Below are 25,980 nucleotides of genomic sequence, written 5' to 3' on the forward strand. Positions count from 1 at the left end.
ATTGACTGAGTCTCTATTCCAGCTTATGGAAGACCTCTGAGTTTGTGAGATCTCTTCTACAACGTTTCCTGTACACAAAGCTGTGTCCTGCACGTTTCTACAAATTTGGGACTGAATCTTAACGCTCTTTTGGCCTGACCTCCTGCAGCTACTCTCCTTTTCTGTACTGAAGCCCCCAGCATGCCCAAGGAGCTTGAAAAAACAGATGCCAAGTGCATAGAAGACTTGCCTCTACCCTCACCAGAGATCAATAAATGACTGTCCAAAATTCTTCTATAGTGAAATGCCCCTGAGCTAAGTGATGCCTCTGTCCACTGGGCACAGTCCTTTCCCATGAAAAAGCATGTTTGCTGTTTTTAATACCAGTTTGTGGCACTGTAACTTTCTCTTTCCTGAGGACAACTAGATTCCACCTTGGCATAATGGGATCATGGATCCACCACCATCCTATGTAGCCTGGGCGCCAGACGTAGTATGGTCACGCTGTATTTGGCAGTCCCTTGAACCTGTCTTGTCATTCTAGGGTCCAGAATGATAGTTAATGTGAAAGCTAGACAGATCCTGATAGCACCAAAAATCATACGTGGTTCTAGTATTAGCCCGTGTGTCTGCTGGCTGCATACCAATTGCCGTTGACGATTCAAGTGCAGTCTGTTCCTGTTAAGTGCATATATTCCCCAGACCCTCCTGAACTGGCATCTATTGGTCTGTCTTGAGAACTCTCTTGTCGTAAGATATTCACATTTCTAAATACCATTACATTGTGACTGAAAACTGTAAAATAAAAATAGTTTTTGATCCCATAGTTCTTACCTATGAATCCTTGTTCATTCGATTCCACTTTACACATGTTGCACCATCGATATTCAGTGTTGTAATAAGAGTTCTGGTACTCGTGATTGGGTAGTGACCATAATCAGCATCTTATGAGTCACTGTGTTATGTGGGAGAATTGTAACAGTCATAGTCTCTTTTCTTCTTGACAAGCATGAAGTTTACAGTCAGTTAGCAATCAGTCAGTTAGCAATTGTGAACATCGTATATTCTGTATTTCATTAGATACCATTGTTGTAAATGTGATTTTTTTCAGTGTATGGGATTTTCATATTCACACTTCTCACTGTACACAAATATAAATAGTTTGTAATAGTGCTATCTTCTCATTTAAAATAACTCCTGCTGGACATAATTCTTTATTCTAACTATAATGGTCAACCTGTACTGTACCTTGACTCAACCAGTACACCATGGCCTTGAATCTGGGTATAGAATTCTCAATCAGGACACCACAGCAATCTCACAGACCTGGAAAACTGAATTTCCAGTATCCTGGTAAGAAGGGAATACTTGTCCTAGTGGTGGTCTGCTCGGGGTGCCTCTGTGACATCAGCGGTTAGGAAGGAGTCCTTAACTGCCTCAAAGTAATCCATATTGTCATTGAGTTTATATGCTGTGCATTTATAGCGGGCTATCCTCTAGAACTCTATTCTCCATTCATCATGTGTTGGTGCAGTAGGTTCCCTCCAATACTGAAGGATGCAGAGCTTGACCACTGCAAGGGTGGTTGCCACTTACTGGTGTTTGTGAGGTGTTAGGTCTGGAAGATAAGAGGTGTATTGTAGAATGGCAAGTTGAGTGGAGGGAGAAATTGAAAAGGAGCAGTGGCGATGGAGCAGATACCATGCATTTGTCCAGTAGCTCCCAAGCCACGGGAATTCCCAGAGTATGTGGAACAGGTCACAGCTGGTGGTGTTGCATCTCCAGGAGTGGTCATGCAGTAGCAACTTGGCCCTGTGGAGGTTGCACAGTGACCAGCACCAATAGTACAACATTTTGAAGTAAAGGAATTTGAGTCTGGACTCACAGAGGGCTCTGTAATGCCCAGTGAGTAAAGACAACCAATCCTCCGGCAAATAGTCTTTGTTGAGCATTGTCTACCATGATAATCACATTGCAGTACTCGATGGTCATAATGGGATAATTTAATAAGGATCCTGTAGAGTTATTGATGGAAAAGTGAGTTAGAGGTTCCATCAGTACCGGTCCAAGTGAATGCAGGAGACAGTGTATCAGGTGTGGTAATACCACTGGTCTATGGGCAAGAGACCAAATTCCATTCAGAGTGTCAGGAAAGTCTTATGTAGGTTACCATCGATCCACAGAGTAAAACCCATGTGTGTTCCGGGACTCCCAGAAGAATGACATGCCACCAATGAGGAGGGCTGAGTTGCACTATAACGACTCCTTCAGGTGCAGGATTGGGAGCACGCCCACCAATCCCCCCTTCCACACCACTGCAGTTGCCACCAGTATTGGATCAAAAGCTATCACCATGTGGGAAGGAGACAGATATGGTGGTGGAGGGGCCACCAATTAGATGGTGTTTTAGCCATGTCAATGTTCTAGCTGTGTTTACAATATGGAATCCAGTTGTGGGCCCAGGTAGGCTATGACTTGGTAGAGGTGAAAAGATAGGTTGGGTGACTTAAAAGGGGGCAATCACAGCCCATCCGCCTCTGCATCTGCCCAGAAATGATTTGCCTGGAGCCTACATTTACACCCGCTCATATGTTGGCACAGAGATCTGTGTCTGTGTTCGCAAGCAAGGTCCATGATATTTTTAAAGACAGCATTCTGAACAAGTAATTGAAATGAGGGGCCACTGTTGGCTTAATAGTCTTTGCTCTGCTCCAAAGAGGGAAATGCAGGAGGGACCACCTCTGAAAATCCTATTTCATGCCCTACCAATGGGAGCATGTTGTCTTCCACTATCTGAGTGAGGCCTTGGTTGATCTTGACTCCCAAGTAGATGAGCCCCATCAGGACTCTTTGTACGGAATAGCTGTGGATACAACCTTAAGTGGTGTAGCGAGAGCTCGGAGTGCCTCGCTCTTTGTCCAGTTAATTTTATACCCTTGAAGGAAGTAAAAGGCATTGATGAGTAACATGGGGGGCACTTTTGAGGATTGAGGGTGGGACAGGAGAAGCAGGCTGTCATTGCGCATGCCTTAACTTCCTCCAACAGACGAGGGGATGCCTGACACTTGCAGCGCACCAGATTACTGCCACCCGTGGCTCCAGGGCTACACAAATGAAAGGAGCAAGAACAGGCATCCTGACAGGTGCCCTGTTCAACTAGGAGTGGGTCTGTTATGAGACCTCAGCCACCGGAGAGTTATAGACAAGGCACACCTTGTGAATGAAGTCTGCTTCCAAGCCCATGTGGGATGTGACAAAGCCAACCTGAGATTCATGGATCAGGAGAGTTATTACCTTGCCCAAGCGACTGACCAGTAACTTAGTCATAATCTTTGTGTTGACGTTCAGCAGTGATATCAGGCAGTAGCTGGCATACCTGCCACTTTGCCCTCCTGGAAAGTCCTCATCAGGTTTGGGACCAGCAGCTCTTGTCCCACCTTGTAATATTCACTCAGGAACCCACCCCACGCTGGGGCTTTGCATGCTGGGAGGGCTGCTATAGCATCGGCTACTTTGTCTTCAGTGAGGACTCCTGATAATAAGTCATGGCACTCGTCAGAAAGCACCAGCAGGTAGAGGGCAGGTCAAGAAAGCATCCAATAATTGTTCTATTGTGTCCCCTTGTTTTGTGGTTTAGAGGGTGGTGTAGAAGGAAGAGGAAGTGGAGGCAATGTCACATAGGCGTATATGCAGTTACACCGTTTGAGACCGTATCACCAGTATAGCTAGTTGTGATTCCTTTTCATTCAGTTAGGCAGCCATGACCCTACCCTCCTTTTCTCCTTGGTCATGTTGTTACGACTTCCTTATCTGCAGCTTTCAGATTAGCTTTAAAATTAGCTTTCAGGGTGGTCAGCTGAATTGTGGTAAGTTCAAGCCATTTAAGGGGAGATGGGGTGGGAGAGTTTGTCTATTGTCTGGATATGCTTTCAAATTCTGTCATGGTTGCTGTTTTGAACCTTGAAATAAGGTTATGGCAAGATATAACTTTTTCCTGAGGAAAGCAATTCTTAATTGGAGCTGGTGGTTGCAAGCTGTACCCATCAGCACTCGTTTTTGTGAACCAGCATTTATTTTCCCTCAACCGCTTTTGACCCAGACCAACAGAGACAAAAACACAAAGGTGGAAGTAAGGAGGAAATGAAAAACAGAAACACACTGACAGAGGGAGAAAACAGTGATTAAAAAGTGTGATAAAGAGGCAGGTTCAACCCTGGACAAAAAATAGCCCGGGCACCAAAATAAGCATAGGACACACTACCGAATCAAATACCTAAAAATAAACGGCCCACCTTTGCAAATAAGGGCAGTATTGAACTTGTGAATGCAGATGGGATTGGTGTACTGCAAGGTAAGTGAGATTGCACCTATTTATCCTTGCTGCAGACAATATTTATGGACATATCAAGAAAACCAATAGTGAAAACTGGTCATAAGATCAGTAAACAGGGCCCCAAACATCGAGGAAAATAGCCTACACACTAACCTGCTGGACCAGCCCCTCGGGCATTGTCACAGTGGCTATAAGCCAGTCATTCCTTGTGAAGAGGGAGGGAGTGTCTGGTGGTGGGTTAAAGAGTCATGAGGTCGAATAAAAACTACAGAGCCTTGTAATTATGCATCTCAACCTTTTATATAGCCTGCTGTGGGTTTCTAAGCAAACCTTTGGGCCCTGGCGTTTATTCTTTTACAAATTGAGCAGTGGGGGAAAGGATAAATATTTCATGTTTGAAAGGTAGGTCTGTAGTTCTGTCTTCTTTAATTCAATTTAACTTTACACATGAATGCAGAGTCAAGTCTTTTACATATGTAATCACTCATTAAAACATAAGACATCCAGGTTCTTCATTAGCTTCATTGTTCATTTTTTCTTAGTGCTATTGATACATAAGTTCAACTTACATATTAGTAGTATGTCCCATTATGTAGTTTGTAGATTCATTGTAATGTTGATGGTCATTCCCAGTAAGGAGGTGTCACACCTTAGACCATAGCTAATCAACTATAAAAATAGGTATTGAGGTTCATTGTGCGCTTATGCCCAACTTAATAAAATAGATAACTAACTTTGATACAAATTATATTTTCAGCGTATATGTCCTCACTAAGACAATGGTGGTAAATGCCTCCTACTGCCACGGCGACAGCTGCCAAAAGACTGTCACTGCGGCTAACATCCATCTGCCAAATTATGACCATAGCCGGATTTCCGCCACAAGAAGGGCAGAAATCTGGTTGTGGCCATACTGGCGGATGATGTTAAGGTGGCACTGCTACCATCAGCAGCGCCATGACAGTAGACCGCCGGCAGCCGTATTATGACAAATAATACGGCCTGGCAGTGTTCTGCTGGTGGGCGCAGCTGGCGGGCGCAGCTGGCAGTAGCAGCGCCCCGTCCCGTCCCCTGCCGGAAGACCTCCTGGATGCAGGTAAGTTGGGTTTCTGACTGGGGATGGGGGTGGGGGGGCGTTGTGTGTGTGGGAGTGTGTACATGAATGTGTGAGTGTGTGCGTGAATGCGAATATGTGTGTAGTATTGTGTGTTTGTGTGTGTATGCATTTGTGAGTATGCGTGTATGAATGGAAATGTGAATGTGTGTCTGCATGTCAGTGTGAATGTGTGTATGGCTGTGTGCGAGAATAATTGGATGCATGCGTGTATGAATGTGTATATGCCTGTGTGAGTGAGTGTGTGTATGCGTGCGTGGTGCGGTGTCTGTGAGTGTGTGTGAATGGGCTTGTGGGTGATCAGAAGGGGGGGGCGTGGATGGAGGGGGAGAGGGGTGGTGTCTGGGGAGTGTTTGGGGGTGGGTGCGCCTCCTACCAGGGACAGGGAAGGAATTTCCTGTCACTGGTAGGGCCTACCACCATGATTTTTGTGGCATTAGGAACGCCACGAAAACCATGGCAGTAGGCAGGGTCAAAATGCTGCTGGCGGTACAATAGCGGCAGCCGGGCTGGAGATTGTTATCTCCGGCCCGGAGGCTGCTATTGCCATGGCGGTTGGAGTGGTATATTGGCGGTTATGGTGTTATGTACCGCCAGCCTGTTGGCGTACTACCACCACATTATCACCAACCGCCGGGGTTATAATGACCCCCATAGTCTCTCCTTTTGTCCAGTTTAAAGCTTAGAAAATAAACAGCTATTTTTTGTGTTTCATCCAGGTATGAATATATAGAAATTACGTATATAGTTTTTTTTTATTGTATCCAGGAAGGGGCAGTTTGTTCAGTACATTATGACACAATTTTGAGAAATCCCAATATTTACATATTTCTGCACAAGTAGCCCTATTAAGAGTTAGTCGTAATCATCAATGGCCTCTGTAAAAGCAGCTAATTTGGTAAATCCCTGGATATGGACTATTACCTTCATCAACACAAGCTGAAATCTCCAAGTTAAAATGCATCCAAGGATGTGAAATAACTGGTGGAATCAAATGCAGTAAATTAATTTTCACCCATTATTTTCACTTTCTTGGTTTTACCTCAGGGGTCAACTAAAATCACATATTTTGTCCATCCCCCAACAATTCTGCACCTACTGTTAAGAATAACTCTTGGTGACAGAATTACCAGTCCCACTAGCAAGTCTGTCTTAAGAAAGGCCTAATGTGTTGCCGCATAAAATGTGGAACAGACTCACAGCTACTGAAATACATGAAATATAACTGGGGTAAGCTTGTTCTAAGAGAGAACACCAGCTGATATTTTGAAAAATTAGGTCTTTAATTCAGACTCAAAGTTAGTTTGTCATATAAGTCAAAACATCAAATAGTAATGACTGTGCTTATGATGGTGAACTCATGAGCAGCAACACATTTTGGTTTCTTACTAGTACACCTTAAAAGCATTGGCAAAGGCAATGGAGCTAACTTAACGTGATAACTCTTGCAAACACATGCCTGAGCAAATGCTGGTCCATATGATACATGCATTATGCTGTGTAGCTTGTTAAAGCCAGACCTTTTGGTTTTGTCAATGCTGTGGAAAAAAAGCAGTAAGATAGGATTGATTTTGTGCAGTGCATACATAGGAGATAAAGTACTGAATGTGACAGTGTGGTGATGGAGTGTACCTCAGGCATTACAATGGAAGTACTTCTAGAAGACAGAATGATACACCAAATAGCCAATAGCATCAAATGAGAGAATACTCCTCGGGCAGTGCCAAAGCCAACTCTGTGTATTGTTTAACAAATTGGTAGCAGTAGGTAACCAGAAATCGGTTATGTTGAGCCAGGCCTCAAAATGGCATGAAGAGTCACCATACATGTAATTTAGGACCAGATGTATGAAGGTTTTTTGTGTTCCCAAGTGTCTGATTCACAGAATCTGGACATTTGCAATGGCGAAAATGCCTTTTAGCATTTAAAAACCCAAATTGCACTTCAATAACATGTTACAGAATCATGATTTATGTTTGTGACTACATACCAAATTGATATTTAGAAGGAGCATGTTTGGAGTGTCCCTTCCAAATACCAAATCAGAATGTTAAGTATTAATGTTTTGTGTCATAAACCACATCGTAAAACATTAATGTTTTACCGGCTACCTTTGAAAATGTTGTGAAAAATATTTTTAAAACGTAAGCAGTGATTAATGCCTTGTTTTAAAAATGTTAAGTAAACATTTCATTGTTCTAATAAAAAAAAGAATTAAAGGAAAACGAGCTGCATTAAAAAAAGACCACTTAATTTTAAATTCAGTCACAGACATGGTGGTCTGTGGACCTCAGCAGGCTAACAACCCAATCATGGAAGCGATCCATAGTGGATCACAATTTGTGACCTAGCTCATTAATATTCATGATGTACGACCCATTGCGACCCCCTTCGCATCAGGGTTTTGCGAACCAACTTATTAAGACATAGGTCGGTTCACAAAAACAAAGGATTTGGTAAACGTCAGTAAGCAGTTTGTGACTAGTTTGACCAACTCCAATCTTTATACATATGGCTACAGACATTTTTTGTAATTGTTGGTCTTTCTTGTTGCATTTTTAATCAATTGATAATGATATACTATTCACAACAGTTCACATGGCAGTAGAGTCCATCTGAAATATTTGAGTGAATGTGGTTGGATACTGCCTTCAGTCTTTTTCAGCTAGTGCCGCAAGCGGCGACTCACTAGACTAATTGATAACTAGCATTAGAAATAATTTACCAAAACCATCAACTAGGGCGTAGGTATCAATAGTTCAACAGGGATGATGGCACTGGACCATGGGTTTTAGATGTCCAGTATATCACTACCCAAAGAGTGAGAAAGGTTCCCATTTTCCCTCCTTATACTAGGGCTTTTGGAACCGTTGCTAAGACAGAGCCCCATCACTACCCAAAGAGTGAGTAAGGTTCCCATTTTCCCTCCTTATACTGGGGCTTTTTGAACCGTTGCTAAGACAGAGCCCCATCACTACCCAAAGAGTGAGTAAGGTTCCCATTTTCCCTCCTTATACTGGGGCTTTTGGAACCGTTGCTAAGACAGAGCCCCATCACTACCCAAAGAGTGAGAAAGGTTCCCATTTTCCCTCCTTATACTGGGGCTTTTGGAACCGTTGCTAAGACAGAGCCCCATCACTACCCAAAGAGTGAGAAAGGTTCCCATTTTCCCTCCTTATACTAGGGCTTTTGGAACCGTTGCTAAGACAGAGCCCCATCACTACCCAAAGAGTGAGAAAGGTTCCCATTTTCCCTCCTTATACTAGGGCTTTTTGAACCGTTGCTAAGACAGAGCCCCATCACTACCCAAAGAGTGAGTAAGGTTCCCATTTTCCCTCCTTATACTAGGGCTTTTGGAACCGTTGCTAAGACAGAGCCCCATCACTACCCAAAGAGTGAGTAAGGTTCCCATTTTCCCTCCTTATACTGGGGCTTTTGGAACCGTTGCTAAGACAGAGCCCCATCACTACCCAAAGAGTGAGTAAGGTTCCCATTTTCCCTCCTTATACTGGGGCTTTTTGAACCGTTGCTAAGACAGAGCCCCATTCACTGCATGTGAATTCAGTCTTACAAAAAGCTTTATGGGCAACACAGAACATTTCATTTCATTTACATTTTTTGCAGAAAGAGCATATCTATATTAATAGAGAGATAAAAGCCTATTTTTTAGAATCACAGAACGCAAACCACTTAAAAAATATATCTTTTCCAAGAAAATCATTATTGACAAAGTGTGCAATTGTTTTCGCATGGGTTGGCGGGTTAGGAGTGAAGTGCTTCTCCGTCTAATAATGACACAACCTCAGTGCGCTTGAAATGCAAAAACTATAGCAACGACTACATGAGGGAGAAGAAACTGAGGGTGCACATATGCGATTAGTAATTTTCCGTCAGGCGAAAGTACAGAATTTCTTCATTTTTCAAACAGTTTATTGAACTAAGATTTTAGTGTGGGTGGATGAACGCAACCCATTCATCTATTTTTAGAAGAGGTCCACGTTGCCACTTGAAAAGATTGACGATTTGCCGCGCAGGCCTTACTTCCAAAAACACATCCCTGAACGAAACACATGCTCATTATGCGAGTGAAAAATATAGCATTTTTATCCGTGCTGAAAAAAATCTGACTCTTTTCGTACAGTATCATCACTCCATCAGCGCATCCTTGGTTGAAACAAGTCCATTTAATCATTTTACAACCTTATCTGAATCTGAGTTTGCGTTTGAACCACATATGAAGAGCCCATTACAGGCTGCCAGAGATTCATGTTAACTTCCTAAATGCCATTGATATCAAGCAGGCATTAAATCATTATTTATCTTTAGGTGGGTTTCAATTTCCCCTTCAAATGCAGAGATTGTGTTAATATCTGCTGTCGTGTACAGTAGGAGATTGAGATAACTTCAGATATTTTTAACTCTTTAAATAGCTCGTATTTAGGCCTGTGCTTTGCCGACTAAACCAAGGATTGTAGTTAGAATTTCAATCCATCTTCTTATTATTTGATGAATTTACTTCTTTCTGAAAGACTGTAGATGGCAGAATGTTTTGCCACTGGTGGTAAATATGCTGAGTGATTCAAAGGACATAAAAATGAGTTCACATTTTGGAGTAAGGACGTCACTGGAAAGCTAAGAATATAAGAAAAGTGACAAAGTTATTGAACTCTGCTCAATGTTGCAGGGAGCTCACGTTGTGTTTTTCACTGACACATTTGCTGAGGTGTGCCAGAAATATCAAACAGGATGCATGTGTTAGAGATGAAGAAGGTAATGCCTATGTCAATGATAATATGCAAGCAAACACTTAAATAACTTGGTACCAGTAAGTCAAGGTTGAAAATGTGATAAGTCTTTATAAAGCCTATTTTCATTCTCCAGTAGGGGTCAGGGTGTTAGAATTGCATCTTATACCAGTGGAAATATTTTCAGTTATCTTCCTAATCTTCTACTGGGATCTGGGAAGGCAGAGACATAAAATAACCTATTCATAAAAGTATTTTGGAGTGTGTTAAAGTGGTGCTCCTGCATCTTTATTTTATCAGCTTATGAATACTTTTGTGACTTAGCCACAAAACGTCCAGAATGGGTATAAAATGTCAATATTCAGGAAATATTCATTTACAATTGGTCCGAATAGAAAGTCCTGTGTCTTCTTTACACTTTTCCTACTAGGAAGTTGGATAGTTTTGGGCCTAGCCATATAGACAAGCGAGAGTACATACAAGAATACACTTCTAGGACTACTTTCCAAACTCATAAATCTGTTTGTGAATCAGACCCATAGTGGTTGGACAAGGCATGCCTGGAGTGGAAGCTTAGCCCAATAAAAAAAGCAACATTCTCATTGCATATTTTCTGGAGCTCAGTTTGCATCAGTCCTAGAAGGCTGCACGATATGTTTGAAGTCGGTCCCATTGCCACATGTCGATTTGACTTGGTGAACACACTGGCTGAACTTACTGGGTTGAAAATATCTCAGAGAAGGAGGGGCTGCCTATGGACAAAATCGGATACGCTGTCTGCAAGTCACTGCAATTTATTCTTATGCGCTGTTCCTTACTTAATGTTCTTTGCAAGCCAATGCACCTTTGATCAGTCACAGTTTTGGAGTTAGACCAAAGGGAGCACCCCAATATCTCTTTACTAGACATGATGTGCTATCCCTAAATCTGAATGATCCAGGTTGGACTGAATCCAAACCTCTATACGAGTGTGGTAGCACTTCCTGATATTCAACTAATTATGTGCACTTATCACCCCTGTGGACTAGCGCAAAATGATGGTGCCCCTGTGCAGAATGCGATGGGAGTCGCCGAGTCTCCATATCTCACAGAAATGAATTGGTCTCGGGCTGAAGGGGGGGCATCTAGAATGGCGGGGACCCCTAGCAGGGTAGGTGACCCTCCTTTGCCACAGGGGCTGCAGGGACTTTGTTACACCCCCATCAGCCCCTTATTCTGAATACATTAACTGATATGGAAGCAGTAAGGGTGCACTTACTGTTTCAAACAAGCCTTCTACAAGTTGGATGATTATGTTGCTTAATAAATAATGACACATAGAATCCTGTTTGTGTTTGACATTTGTTAAACGATGTTAGATTTATATGTTAGGATTTATTGAGGCCAAGATGAAGGCCAGTTATATACTGTGTAAACACATACAGTCTTAAAGCATATACTTTCTTTTTCACATCAGTGCATGTGAGATGAGAGGCAAACAGTATTTGTAAAGGAAGTATGTGTCATTCTATAAAATGCTGGTGTATATGTCTGTGGTTTGAGTGTGGAGTGCATGCGATGTGTGCCTTGGCATCTACTTAAGCACGTAGTATGTTTTATGCTGTTTTAAAGCCTTTGTCATCTTACTGCAAATTTCAGGTCAAGTGCAAAAGAACTGTATTGGTTAACTGGGCTGAATACAAAGAACTCTCTTTGGGTTTCTACCAGACAGGAGGTGTGGCAGAGTTAATACTGTGTGTGAGGTGCGGGGGGGACGTTTCAGGTGGGATCCGGGAGGGTTCCGAATGTAAAAGAATAGGGTAGCACTGGAATCCTAAGGGATCCCATGCATTTTGCTTCATGCCTTCTCATTCATCACAGTAGATTTCGTTTTTAATTAACTCAGACCGCTGAATTCCCTGTAAGTACTCCAGGGACGCCAAGCAATAATGATAAACTTAGGCACAAAATGGCGCTCAATGCCAGGGAACTTGCAACATTGTTTAACTGATGCTCCTCCCAACATGCATTTACCTGACAAACAGTATTAAATCTATTAGACATTTGGTTTCCAATCTTCCAAAGCACATCTTTCTCTCCTCGTACATAATGTCAACATGGGAGGGGGCAGTGAGTGTTGGGAGGAAAATAAGAACATCCACTGCCTGGTATCTGAGGCTGATTAGATATTTTTGCATCTCAATGAACACATTAAAGCATCTTTCATATTCTGCTTAGGTAGCAAAGGTCACGGACTGGTAATGAGCCTGGAGTGCCAGGGATTTATGCCGAGAGACACCACGAAGAGCTAAAAGGAAAATGAGGATCCCTGATTACTGTAGGAAATGAATTGTGACTCGACCTAAAGCGCAGTTGGACACTTATCACTAAAATTACTTTTCGAGGAAACATAAAAGCGGTTGTTTGTTTACGGTAGACATTTGGCAACAGGGCATTACTTGGCTTGCTCTTTTTAAAAGCTGGCCACTTTAATTGAGACGAATTAATAACGTTAGGCTACTGTAGAAAGCAATGCCCGCACATTAGACTCGCACTTGCATTAAAACAAGTCTGTAGTTATTGTAATACAAAGATACCGTGAAGAGTCTGCATGGGTTGGTCTGTAAACATCACAGGAAAAAACGAAGATGACTAATTTACAGAAGAAAACACTGCAAGCCTGCGTAGTTGCACGCGAAAATTCGCAACGAACGCGATTCGTAAATTTTTATTTCTGACCATACGTGTCTCTACAGACTTGGAGATGGCTTACTCATGAGTTTATTGATATGTGTAGTGTAAGGGTGGAGGGACACCCTGCCGGGATTCACACCTTATCTTCAGTTCCATGTGTTTGTCGGCAGCGCTTAATCAACTCACTGAGCAACATGCCTCGTGCTAAGATATACAGTTTTACACAGTGCCCTCGAATCAAAACATCTTCACTGTTTATTTGTGGTAGAAAGGCTGCCCCCCGCTGTCATGCGAAGACGGTACGTATTACTTATCCAAACCGAGATGTAAACATCCAGCTGTTCTTCCAGTGCGAATCAAGAGAGCGCTTCAGTTCCCAATACATATATTGGAACATTTTTACACAAAGATGAAATTTAGTATGACTCAAAGAGAATGACTGCTTGGGCATGCAGAAGCAAGTCTTCGACCTGTGGAGCTTCTAGTGCCGAGAGCCTTTGTCCCAACCCCCTACCCGCCCCTCTCTACCACCCTCCCCCAATAGGAGCTCATAGAGGGCCTCCACCCCCCAGTAGATGTATGAAAGACGAAAACGGTGGGCTAAATCTGGGCGGAGGGGTGATATCATAGTGTTGTTACCTCATAGTGCTGTCACAGTATAGTGCTTTCACCTCATGCTGCTAACACAATGTAGCGCCTCATTCCATAGCGCTGTGACCATAATGACATACTATTTGTCCGAGGTTAGGCATGGTGAAACAGTATGGCCCTAGTGCATTGTTCATATCCCGTGCATATATTCCACACAGTGCCTAGAAGCACTGAGTGGTGAGATCCTCCAGCAGTGAGCTTCGAGAGGTTTATTCAGTGCTTAGTTTCTACCACTCTAGTGTAGGTGTGTATACTGATGAATGCTGGCACATTTACCGCTAGGCAAGTGATGTGACTGTACTCGTGTGGGACATTTACGAGGAGCTGAAGCTCACAGTGGCTTTTAAGGACCTGTGCATGTAAATGTCTTTTCCTTCCATTACTACCCTACGCAGTGTATAGAACACAAGTTTCCATTCCGCTGCTCATTGTATATCTCAGTAATAGATTACATTGGGCTACAATGCTGGTAGGGACATCTCGGTCTAAATTGTGCATCCAGGCACTAGTTCAGGACTTCCCTAAGGGAATGGGGAGTCAGCTAGATGTCATGTCACATAACTCTCTGAAGGAGTGATATCCTAAAGTTTGTCCCTGTCCCGGTCATGCCTGAAGGGGAGTAAGTGTTAAATGGGTGTGTGAACAGAATACGATAAGCCTAACACCTTTTTCCATGAGATCAGGTATTTTGTTTATTAGGGCATGGGTAAATTGTGCTTTTCCTTTGGATGTGCACTAACAAAGATTAGTAAAAACAAAAAAAAAAAACTTTTGTGACTCGGCCCCATCGATCCAGTTTACAGTTTCTCCTTATCTCTAACGGTATTCTGCATTTGCAATATAACTGAGCAACCTAAGGTTGAGAATCATGGTTGAATGTCTTGGAAGAAAATGGAATATAAAAAAATCAATCATTATTAAGTGATTAATTTCTGCAGCACATCAAGAAAAATAGTATATATATATATATATATATATATATATATATATATATATATATATATATATATATATCGATATATATATATATATATGTGTGTGTGTGTAATATACTGGCTTCACAGTGGCATTAATTGTTACTTTCAATTTCATTTAAATGAACAGTGTACCCCATTATGTTTTCTTAACAGAATGCTAATAATTACACATCTGGTTAGACAATTTAATTTCAATACTGTTCTCTCTTTATTTACTTATTCCTGCCTGTCGCCATGTCATCTTGCCCAATGTTTCCACTGTAGCCATATTTCCTTCCCTACCACCCACTAGCCCGGATACCTTTGTGTCGCCCACCTCTCTGATGTATTCCTCTCCTTGCCCTCCAGCTCTCCCCAGCTCCAGTGTCCTTCCCTCTGCTCCCCGAGATGTGGTCCCTGTCTTGGTCTCAAGCCGGTTTGTGCGTCTCAGCTGGCGGCCGCCTGCAGAAACCAAAGGAAATATTCAGGTGTACACTGTATTCTTCTCCAGAGACGGTGCCAACAGGTAAGTCTGCAAAGGCATGCTCCATCCTATGTAATTGCTTCACGCCTTTACACTTACTGTAACTGCCATTGAGCTCATTTGGATAGTACAATACTGAAATAACAAATTATTATCTTGAACAATGGCAGTCAATTCCATATCAGATCCAACTATGACCTACCCATTATTCAGAGGGGAAACTCAGGGCCAGAATGGGGAACCAGAAATAGCCCTTGCAAAAATGCTCAATCCAGCTGCTCCCTTCTTCTCTTTCCATCCATCAATCCTCTCTCCCCCTTCTTCTCCCTCTCTAATAACTTTCTCTCTACCTTCTCTTCCCACTCCCATTTTCGCTCTTTCATGATGTTTCCTGGTGCTTGCTTCAATCAACCTTGGGGAACTGGAGAAAGTAGCAGATGCACTGAAGCACCCCCTGGGCTTTCAAAACAAGTCCTCCAAGGGCACCAGACAGTACTTAATTTGTAAAGAAAATAAACATGCCAGGGCACTTGTCAGGAGGCCACTGCACCTTGTACTGCCCATTGCCCGGCCAGCGATGCCAATGACCATTGCAAAACGAACTACTGTCATACTCTTACACTTGTGACAATTCAGACTATTCCAGGCCCCTAAAGCTATAAAAATGGCTTGGGTGGCAGGTATTAATCGTTTTTAATGTATATTTAAATAATAAACTAATGTTGTTGTGTTCATCTCCAAATTAGACAAACAGTTTCACCATTTGGCAGACTGCCATAAGTGCTGGTGTTGACAATAAATTGCCGGTGTTGAGCACTGGAAACCCCTGGCTCAAATTAGGTACTGGCTCCCGCCTACTGGGGAAATGCCTGGTTTAATAAAAGTAATGTCAACGGGATGGGTAACCCAATAACCCCTCTGAAGCCCGGGTATTTACAACTATAAGGTAAGGTGCTCAAAAGGGGATTACTTATGAAATTGTTTAGTGGTAGGTATCAATTGCATGAAACATAATTAATAAAAGTTTGAGTAAGGATGTTCAATCAAAGAAAAGGTATTCAATCATGAAGGATATTAATCTGTCAAGCAAAGAGAATCAGGCGTACAAAAAATTGCATCAGGTAATTCCAAAATAATATTCTTTGTGGGTATTAGTTAGGGTATAACAATAATAAAACCCAAAATACATTAAGCGTGTGTATTAGATTAAAATTTCTAGGTAAATCTCATAGATGAATGCATGAAAGTCCACTCTCTCTGAGTAGCTGGGATCAATGTGTTTATATATTCCTCAGTGAGGACATACAGTAGTTCACAAGTAAGAAGTAGAACAGCATCAACATTTGGGCCTCAAAAGTCATTACCATGTTTTAGCTTCCTCACTCAGAGCTTGTTTTGCAGTGAGGCACGTGTGCGATTCACCAATGTATCTCCTGGGCACATTTTTCATGGATAGGCGTACCCTAGCATATGCTTATTGTTCTTTTTACATTAGTATCTCATTAGCTTTGTAGCTACTCAAGTAATCATGAATCCCTTCTTATATTGCTAGTCCTGAAGATGGTCTCTCATACTTATGATCTATGTCGACGCCGTTCCACTTCTCACTTGTGAACTACTGTACACATGGATTCAAAAATCTACACAAACAAATGGATCCCAGCTAATCCGAGAGTGGACTTTCATGCATTAATCTATGAGACTTTCATATGAACTTTAATCCACTACACAAGATTGATTTATATGTTGGGTTTTACTATTGTTGTACCCTAAATAACACACACATGGACATTGAATACATTTGAATTACCTGAAGTGATTGTGTGTACACCTATTTCTCTTTGCTTGCCAGATCAATATCCTTTTTGATTGAATATCTTTTCTTTGATTGAACATTCTCACTCAAACTTTGATTGATTCTGTTTCATACAAACGATTTCTACCACTATATAATTATTTAGGTAATCTCTTTCTGGTGAAATAAAAGGCTTGTCCGGCCCTGGGTAAACTAATCTGGAAAGGTATGTCCCTCACAAATGTTTGTGCATGCCATGGAATTGAGCTGGCCACTTGTTGTTGCAGTCCATTACAATGGTGCGCAAAATGTGTCTGTGCTAAGAAGCATGTGCTTATTTCTTTGTATCAAATCGTATTTGGTGTTTAGATTTAAAATGAAGTGACAGTTTTATGTCAAATCATAATTTTGAAGCCGAAGAGCAATTGTTTTACTTACTGATTATGGAATTTGTTGAATGAAAAAAATTTAATCTTGTTAAATGCAAGTTGCGATTGCCTGCCGAAGTTCATTGTTTTATGACTTGGAGATGAAAGCAATTTAAATTCAGCACTAAATATCAACTACAAAATATGTGTGCGCTTTTCAGCTTACTGAAAATGAGGACCTTATTTTAAAAAAGTGTACAAGAGGGGTTACAAGTCAATTGCGTGCTGTGCACCATCTTCTCACATTCCACATATGAAGATGTTACTTGATGTCTTAACTTCCTATTTTTTAGGAGACAGCCTTTTGACTAGTTTGGTCATAAGTCTGATTTTGTTTCCCTGTGTTTTACCTCACATGTTTTACTGTGATAACTTATTGTGTGAAGCACTTGCGCACCCAATGCTTATTTTATTTAGGCCAGTTGAATTAAACCCATCTTGCGGCCAGAGAATTTGTTTTTTGAAGGATTGTTTGTGTTATGACATTTACTGTTTCCTTTGTAAATATTCCAAGTCTAATTGGCAGGAACCACGGTCTTATTACTACAATTTGCACATAGCCAACTTAATTGCCTTCAGCAGCGGATTGTGCCCTTTGAAAGTGGTGGGGCGAGTGAGGTGCCCCACCACTTTGCAAAAAAAATGAAACATCCCCTCCTTCCAAAATCTCAAAGTAAACCACCCCTCCCTCTAAAAGCCGAAATAATACTAACAATAAAATAAACACAAACACTAAATTTACATTTACATTTACACACACACAGGTTACACATTGAAAAAAGGCACTTTCCCACGGGCTGCATGTCCTCCTCTGTGTTTTTCTGCTCTCTGAGAGAGGAAGAGCTCCCTTAACCAATCCAGATGCTGCTCTAATGCTGTTAACCAGCATGAGAACAGTGCCTGGATTGGATGGAGCAGCCGGGCTGGATACTTCTTCAGGCCCTAGAGGCCTGTGCTTGGTCTCCACCCAGCTATCTTATGACAGCTGGATGGAGCGCTTCAAACTGCCCATTTCACTTTGACTAGTGCAAAGCAGCTGGCCAAAGTGACATGCCCACTTTGGATTATCCAGTCCAGGCACTTCTCCAGTCCTCTGCTGCTGAAAACAGAAGCATTTCTCTGCTTCCGGCAGCAGAGAACGCGTCCAGCATGTCTCTGGGCTGGCTGTGCTGGAAGAAATAAAATAACAATGAAATCTTTTAATTGCCATTACATTTTTTCCTGTGTGGCTTGCAGCGGGCAGGGGGGCAACACTCCCCTGCCCTCGAGAAGAAAACGCCAGTGCTAGCTTTGTCCATGCCAACTTGTCTTGTTTGAGTGGTTCATGGTATAAGGGTCTATCTATTTTAATTTTTCAAAATTACAGGTTTATTCAGACTATCTTAGGCTTTCCAGAGTCTTTATCACAGACATGACACTGTTGTCTTGTTTTAAGTGAGAAATTGGGTTGTTGGTTGACTGAGGCGTGAGCCATGGTCCAGCAGCAACCACCATTCTTGTCAAGCTAAGGCACTAGCAAACCCCAGATTAACCTGAGCTCACCCTCCGGTAGCTTGGCACAGAGCAGTTAGGCTTAACTTAATGGCAATGTAAAGTGTCTGAGCAACACTTCAAACAGTAAAACAGTAAAAACTCCACACAAGAAGGATCCCACATCAGTATAGGAAAGTAGAAATTAATTTAATTAATAAAGCAAGACTGAAAATGACAAAAATCCAATCAGTAGAACTTGAGTTATGAATTTGGTAAAGAATAAACTGTAAACAGTGCTTTGAAGTCAAAAATGCAACTGGGGGCATCTGATCACACCAGACCAGAACAAGGTCAAAGGTTCAGGCCAATTGCAATGGAGCGCAAACTACCTTAAATTCTGGTGGTGGGTCATTGTGTTGGTTCCGAAAAATGCAGTCAAGGAGATGCATTAACTTTTCCCACGCAGTCAAGGAAATGTGTCAAAGTTCCCTACGCAGATATGGCAATGCATCAGTGTTGACATGCAGTGGAGTTTGGTGCAGGTTCCGGATGCGTCAACATCGAGGCATTGATTTTGATTGGTGCTGAGGTTGCAATGCGAAGTGTTGGTATTGTTGTCAAGGCTGTTATCAAAGGGATGTGGGGACTTTGCACCAAAGATAGTGCCACTGTGTTGGTTCCAAAGACAATGTGTCAATGTTGCCAGTGCAACAGCAGTGATGCATTGATTCTGCCAAAGCATCAGAGACTGTGTTGGTTCCGCTAGAGCAAACACTTTAAGTCAACTTCCAGGGGTACAGGACTGGGGTGGCACCACTTGACAGGACAGACTTACAGATGGCAGAGTCCAGTTACAGGGGCAAGGTGGTTAGAATGTTATGTCCCGGAGACTTCAGATCAGGAGGCCAGCCGACTAGCCCTAGGAGTCACTCTGGGTTCTGGGTTGGAGAGATTCAGGTCCAGTCCTTCTTACTCCCAAGCAACACGGAAGCAAGCACTGGTCAGCACAGCAGCTCAGGAGTCCAGCAAACTGCAGTCCAGTAGAGTGGCAGGCCTTCAGCACCACAGCAGTCCTTCTTCCTGGCAGAGTATCCACAGGTCCAGAAGTGAACTGAAGTGGTGGTGTCAGAGGACCAGTACTTTTATCCAGTTCGGCCTTTGTAATGGGGGAAAATTTAAAGATATGCCTCTGAAGTGTACAGAGTCCCTGCCCTTCCTGGCCTGGCTCCAGACTAACTACAGGGGATAATACAGCTCTCTGTGTGTGAACAGGACATAATCTCTTTGGGTGTAAGTGAGGCCAAGTCTAGCTCCTCCCTCCCATCTTGCCAAGCAATCAGGCCACACATAAGCTACTATGGTGAGTGGCTGTCGAAGAGGAATGCACAAAGCCCAGCTGTCACCCCACCTCAGACTTGTGAGCAGAGACAGGCAGCAGGCACCAAATGGCCAAAGTAAGTAAGAAAATAGCAACTTTCTAAAAGTGGCATTTTCAGAACTGCAATTTAAAATCTGACTTCACTATAAGTGAGGTTTTTCAATTGTGATTCCGGAGACACTTAATTCAACAAGTTTATCTCTTCCAGATTGTGAATTACCTTTATAAGATATCATAAGTTAAATCCAAAGTTAACCTATTGGAGAGATAGGCATTGCAGTAGTGGAAAATGAACTTTAGAATTTTTCACTACCAGGACAGTTAAAACTTCAAAGTACATGTACAACTTTTTCACTACACTGCACCCTGCCCCTGGGGCATTCTAGGGCCAACCTTAGGGGAGACATATCTATTACAAAGGAAGGTTTGAACCTGGCAAAAGGTTCACTTTGCCAGGTCGACATGGCAGTTCAAAAACTGCACACACAGGCTCTCTAGTGGCATGCCTGAGACATGTTCAAAGCACTACCTATGTGGGTGGCCCAATCAGTGGTGTAGGCCCACTAGTAGCATTGATGGTTTGGGCCCTGGGCACATGCAGTGCACTTTACCAGGGACGTATATGTAAATTGAATACATCAGTTGGGTATATGCCCGTTGTTAGAAATGGGGTTTCTGGTTGGCTAGGGTATGTACCTCAGCCAGGCAGAACTTACCCACTCTAGTCAGGGCAAGGGAGTTACACGTCCAAGATAACCCCTGCTCACCCCCTTGGTAGCTTGGCACGAGCAGTCAGGCTTAACCCGGAGGCAATGCGTAAAGCGTTTGCACAACACACACATACATGTGACGCAATATCCCCACCACAAAGGAAACACAACACCAGATTATATAAAAATACACTGTATTGTACACAACGTAATTATTAGACCAACATCACATAACAGTACTATCCTGCTACCTTAGCAGTTGTCAGAACACGTTACACATTAATTACTCTGCAAACTAGCAGTAGTCACACATAACACACAGGTTACTCAGTATTCTGCAACATAAGCAGTAGTCAGGAAACACGTTATCACATTAGAACACTTGTCATAAGCATATCATAAAACGCCCATAGTAGGAACATTAGAAAACCTATGGCAAGTTAAGCAAACATATTAGCAAGTCATGCCCATAAAAGGAACATGTGCACACATATGTAAACACATCATAGGACAGGCAGGCAATATAACATAATTACAAAGTCTGTAAAAAGAACTTTAAATCAACGTTACATTAGTCCGTTTTAAAGTACCTGAAAAATGATGAAAAGGCACCTCCAGTGCCCAAAACGAATAATGGGGCCCCCGGCGCTCTTCTGCGCAAAACGGGGGCCTCCCTAGACTTGGCAGTCCGAGAGGGGCGGCACGCACCCTCTCTGACTTCTTGACGGGCCCCTTCTGGGACCCGTGATCACTGGGGCCCCCCCTGGACCTCCACCGGCCCTCCTGAGGGGGGCCCAGGTCGCCCAATAAGTTTAAAGGGTGGAGGGGGCGATCGCGCCCCTAGGGCAGTGACCGGGGAGAAGGGAACTCCCGTTCCTCCCCGTGTCCTGCGTGCCAGGGGGCAGCCGCCCTTGTCCGCGGTGCGGCTGCCCCAAAAGGAAGTATCAGAGGCAGGGACCTCCGTTGAGGTCCCTCGCCGGCTTCCTGCGGCAGCTGCACCCGGTCTGGTGCACGGACCGCTCCCCTGCCGTCCCTCGTCCACGAGGGAGGCAGTTTTGGAAGCTGGTGCCGGCGTGTGCCCCGGGGGCGCTCCGTAGAGCGCGCGTCCCCCGGGAGCACGACAGGAGCGGCCCTGCTCCTCTTTGTGACTCCGGCAAGTGCCCCGGGGGCACAATGAGCAGCGCGGTCCTTGCGACCGTTCTCGATGCGGCGCCCGGGCCGCGGCGGTGATTCTGCACCACACAAAAGTGCTGGAGAGGACGCAAAGGGCCTCCCCTAAGCCCGGGTTGCGGCGGTGATTTTCTTTGTAGCAGAAACGCGCTCCAGACAGCGCGAGGGCACCATTAAAAGCCCGGGCTGCGGCGGTGATTTCCTGTAGTCCAAGAAAAGCGCTTTTAAAGCGCGATAGCACCGCAGCAACTTCAACCCTGAAAAATAATGCCTTTTTCTCTTAAAGCATCCTGGGCAAGGATGTAAAAGATCGTGGCAGGGGTCAGGGGCCACAGCACCCTGCCCCTGGGAACAACTAAACAAGAAGGAGCACAGGGCTGGTGGGCCCAGCTACAGGCCAGCACAAGGGGTGCAGATGGTGGCAGTTCCTCCTAGTGACCAGGCAGGTCACAGGTTAGCACAGCAGCAGCAGTCCATGGCGGTTTCCTGGTGAGTCCATTCATCAGCGTTCTGTGTCCAGTTTCAAGTTCTAAGGATGTTCAAATTGTGGGGAAAATTCCCCTGTACTTATAGTCCTTTTGTTACAGTGTTTTACAATGACAGGGAGAGGAGGTTCCAGCCAGTTACAACTGGTTCTGGGAGTGCCCCCTCTCTCCTTTCAGCACAGGCTCCAAACATCAGTGGGGGGTTAACGACCCTATTGTGTGAGGCCAGGGCACAGCCTTTACAAATGTAGGTGTGCCCCGCCTCTCCCTTCTCTCAGCCCAGGAAGACTATTCAGTATGTAGATGCACCTCAGTGACACCTCCACCCTCCCTGTGTACAGGCTGTCTGAAAAGTATGCACAAAGCCCCAACTGTCACTCTGCCCAGACGTGGATTGGAGTCAAGCTGCAAAACACCAGAATCATAAGCACAGATAAATGCGCACTTTCTAGAAGTGGCATTTCTGTGATAGTAATAAAAAATACACCCACACCAGTAAGCAGTATTTATTATCACCATCACAACCATACCAAACACGCCTACGCTAGCCCTCATAAATCAGACAATACCCCTACACATAAGGCAGGGCATTTCTAATGCAATCCTATGAGAAGGCAGCACTCACAGCAGTGAGACACCAAGTTAGGCTGTTTGTCACTACCAGGACAGGCCATGCAATATGGCACATGTCCTGCCTTTCTACATACATGGCACCCTGCCCACAGGGCGTACTTTAGGGGTGACTTACATGTAGTAAAAGGGGAGTCCTGGGCCTGGCAAGTAAATTTAGATGCCAGGTCCCTGTGGCAGAAAACTGCGCACACAGGCCCTGCGCTAGCAGGCCTGAGACAGGTTTGAAAGTCTACTTCAGTGGGTGGCGCAAGCAGCGCTGCAGGCCCACTAGTAGTATTTAATTTACAGGCCCTGGGTATAGAGATACCACTGTACAAGGGACTTATAGGTAAATTAAATATGCCAATCAGGTATAAGCCAATCATACCAACTTTAGATGGGAGAGCACCTGCACTTTAACACTGGTCAGCAGTGATAAAGTGCTCAGAGTCCTAGAGCCAACAGCGAAAGGTCAGAAAAACCAGGAGGAAGGAGGCAAAAAGACTAGGGATGACCATGCGTATGGCCAAAAGTCCAACACAACCCCCTACCAGCCAAAATCCAGGGGAGAACAATCAATACCTTGATGTACTTTCCTGATTGGGGCGATAGAACAAGGACCCAGGCCCACAACAGCAGGGGCATGTTCCAGTTCTACGCCTTCCTGACTCCACTGGGATCTCTCTGTCAATGCGTCCCAGGCAGCCTAGACCAACCCACGGGGATTCTCTAGCTGCCAATGGCCAGAACCAGGCCCCAGGCCATCTAGGAGCCTCTGGTCTCTGAAACCATAATGAGTGGGGGGCGGTAGCCCCAGGTGCAAAGCAACCTGTCTCCACTCTATTTCCGATCAGTTCAGGGGCTCTACCCTGCCACTGATCCACCAACCTAGGGTCCGCACCCATAGGTTCTACAGGGGCTAGAGGCGAGGCTCTCCTCCCTCTACCCCTCCTTCTAGGATCCCGCCCTCCTCTCCTAGGAGGGGTATCACCAGAATCCACACTTGCCAGGGTGCTGGGTACAGCAGCCCTGCACAACTTTCTCGCCAGCCCAGGATCACTACCTGGCGACTGACCACCCAACCTAGGGACGACACCCTTGGGTTGCACCGGGGTCCAGGGCGGGCTTCCCCCTCCCTGACCCCCACTTCCAGAGTCCTGCATCTCCCCACCTCGGGAGAAGCCACCAGAAGTTTCACACAGGGGGGTGAGCACACTAACCGCCCCCCCAACCAGGTCAGAGTTTACCCCCTGAACCTGTCTATCTAGTCCAGGGACGACACCCTTAGACTGGACCATTGCCCAGCGAACCAGGACTTCCTTGGGAGCACACCTACCCCCTACCAGATCAGAGCTTACCCCCTGAATCTGGCAATCCAACCCAGAGTCACTACCCTGCGGTTGAACCACTGCCTGGCGCACCAGGACTTCCTGGGGAGCACACGTACTCCCCATCAGGTCAGAGTTTACCCCCTGAACCTGATCATCCAACCCAGAGTCACCACCCTGCGGTTGAATCATTGCCTGGCGCACCAGGACTTCCTGGGGGGCACACCTACCCCCCATCAGGGAAACACTTTCCCCAAGGGCCACACAAGAGTCTGGCTGGCGCAGGTCTCCTGACCTCTGCCCATCGGACAGAGTCTGGATTCCCCCCAGCCCAGAAATGGTCTCACCAAGGTCATTCCTGGGGGGCTCTGCACTCAGAGCTGACCCCTGACCCTCCAGGTTCTCCACTGGGGCCCGCAGCCCCCTCTCAACCCTATGCCTGGATTTCCGCCTCCTCCGCTGTAGAGCGAGACTACCAGACACCAGGACCGGCGGAACGCTATCACCAGCCACCCGCCTAAGTCCTAATGACAAAATGGGATCCTTCTGAACAGCTGGCCCTACGGCACAGGTTAGGCTCACCTCCTGGCGTTCACTCATGGAACCTTCAGGGGCCTGGGACGGTATCTTGGGCACCTTGGGCCTCAGCCCAGCCCCATTCCCTCTCCTCAGAGACGGGACATGGGGTCCCTCACCCATCCCAGTCCACTGGGACCTACCTGGGACACTCCATTCCTTTCCCACCACACCTTGTTGGGAAACACCTAGACCACTCTCATTAGGAACACCCCCTAATGTCACACCAGACCCTCTGGTACGCAACCAGAAGTCTGCCTCCTTTGCGAGCTCCCTGGGGTCAGAGAGCTCACACACTGACAAGTGTTGGCGTAACTCTGAAAAACAACAACGAAACAGGTGCTCTCTGAGAATCAGATTAAACAGCCCTTCAAAATTGTTTACTGTGCTACCCTTCACCCATCCATCTAGTGCAATGCAGCAATCCTCCACAAACTCCTCCCAAGACTGGTGGGACAGTTTCTTACCACCCCTAAACCTTTTTCTGTATTCCTCAGGGGAAAAACCATACTTCACAATCAGTGCGTTCTTCACAGCGGAGTACCCCTCCCTGTCACTCTCTTCTAGAGTCAGTAGGGCATCCCTCCCCTCCTCAGGAATAAAACTCCCTAGGCCAGTTCCCCAATCCTTCTCAGGGATCCTGCGCTCTACCAGAGCCCTCTCATATTCCTTTAACCACTGACGTATGTCACCCCCCTCTTGGAACCTAGGTACCAGATCTATGGGTATGTGAGGAACATCTTTGCTACAGCACTGTACATTGCTGCCACCACTGGACTCCACCTGCAACGCTGGTGAGTCCAGAACCTTCAGACTGCGCTCTAGAGCGAGTCTTTCTCTGGCAAAGGCCCTCTCTGCCTCTGCCATTCTCTCCTGTACTAAGGCCTTCTCTACCTCAGCCCTTCTCTCCTCAACAGCTAGGCGCGCTAACTGCAACTTCAGGTCCCTCTCTTCCCGCCTATCTCTTAGCTCATCAGGCGTCATGGAATGAGAGGTAGCCCTGCTTCTTACACTGGACCCAGCAAGGGACTCCCTATCACTGGGGCCTTCCCTGTCAACTGGCGTCCCCAACCGGTCATTCTCACCCTCC

The 25,980-nt window shown here is 44.8% G+C and overlaps 1 protein-coding gene across 4 annotated transcripts in view; it reads left to right on the forward strand.

Annotated features, from left to right (window-relative positions):
• Positions 1 to 25,980, forward strand: part of DCC (DCC netrin 1 receptor) — a 1,057,140-nt gene that overhangs the window by 725,908 nt on the left and 305,252 nt on the right. For all 4 annotated transcript variants that reach the window (XM_069219408.1, XM_069219414.1, XM_069219423.1 and 1 more), the window contains exon 8: positions 14,821 to 14,977. In XM_069219408.1, coding sequence (XP_069075509.1) covers positions 14,821 to 14,977 — 157 coding nt within the window. The remainder of the gene's footprint in view (positions 1 to 14,820; positions 14,978 to 25,980) is intronic.

The sequence above is a fragment of the Pleurodeles waltl genome, chromosome 1_1 (genome assembly GCF_031143425.1).
Source record: "Pleurodeles waltl isolate 20211129_DDA chromosome 1_1, aPleWal1.hap1.20221129, whole genome shotgun sequence".
NCBI lineage: Eukaryota > Metazoa > Chordata > Amphibia > Caudata > Salamandridae > Pleurodeles > Pleurodeles waltl.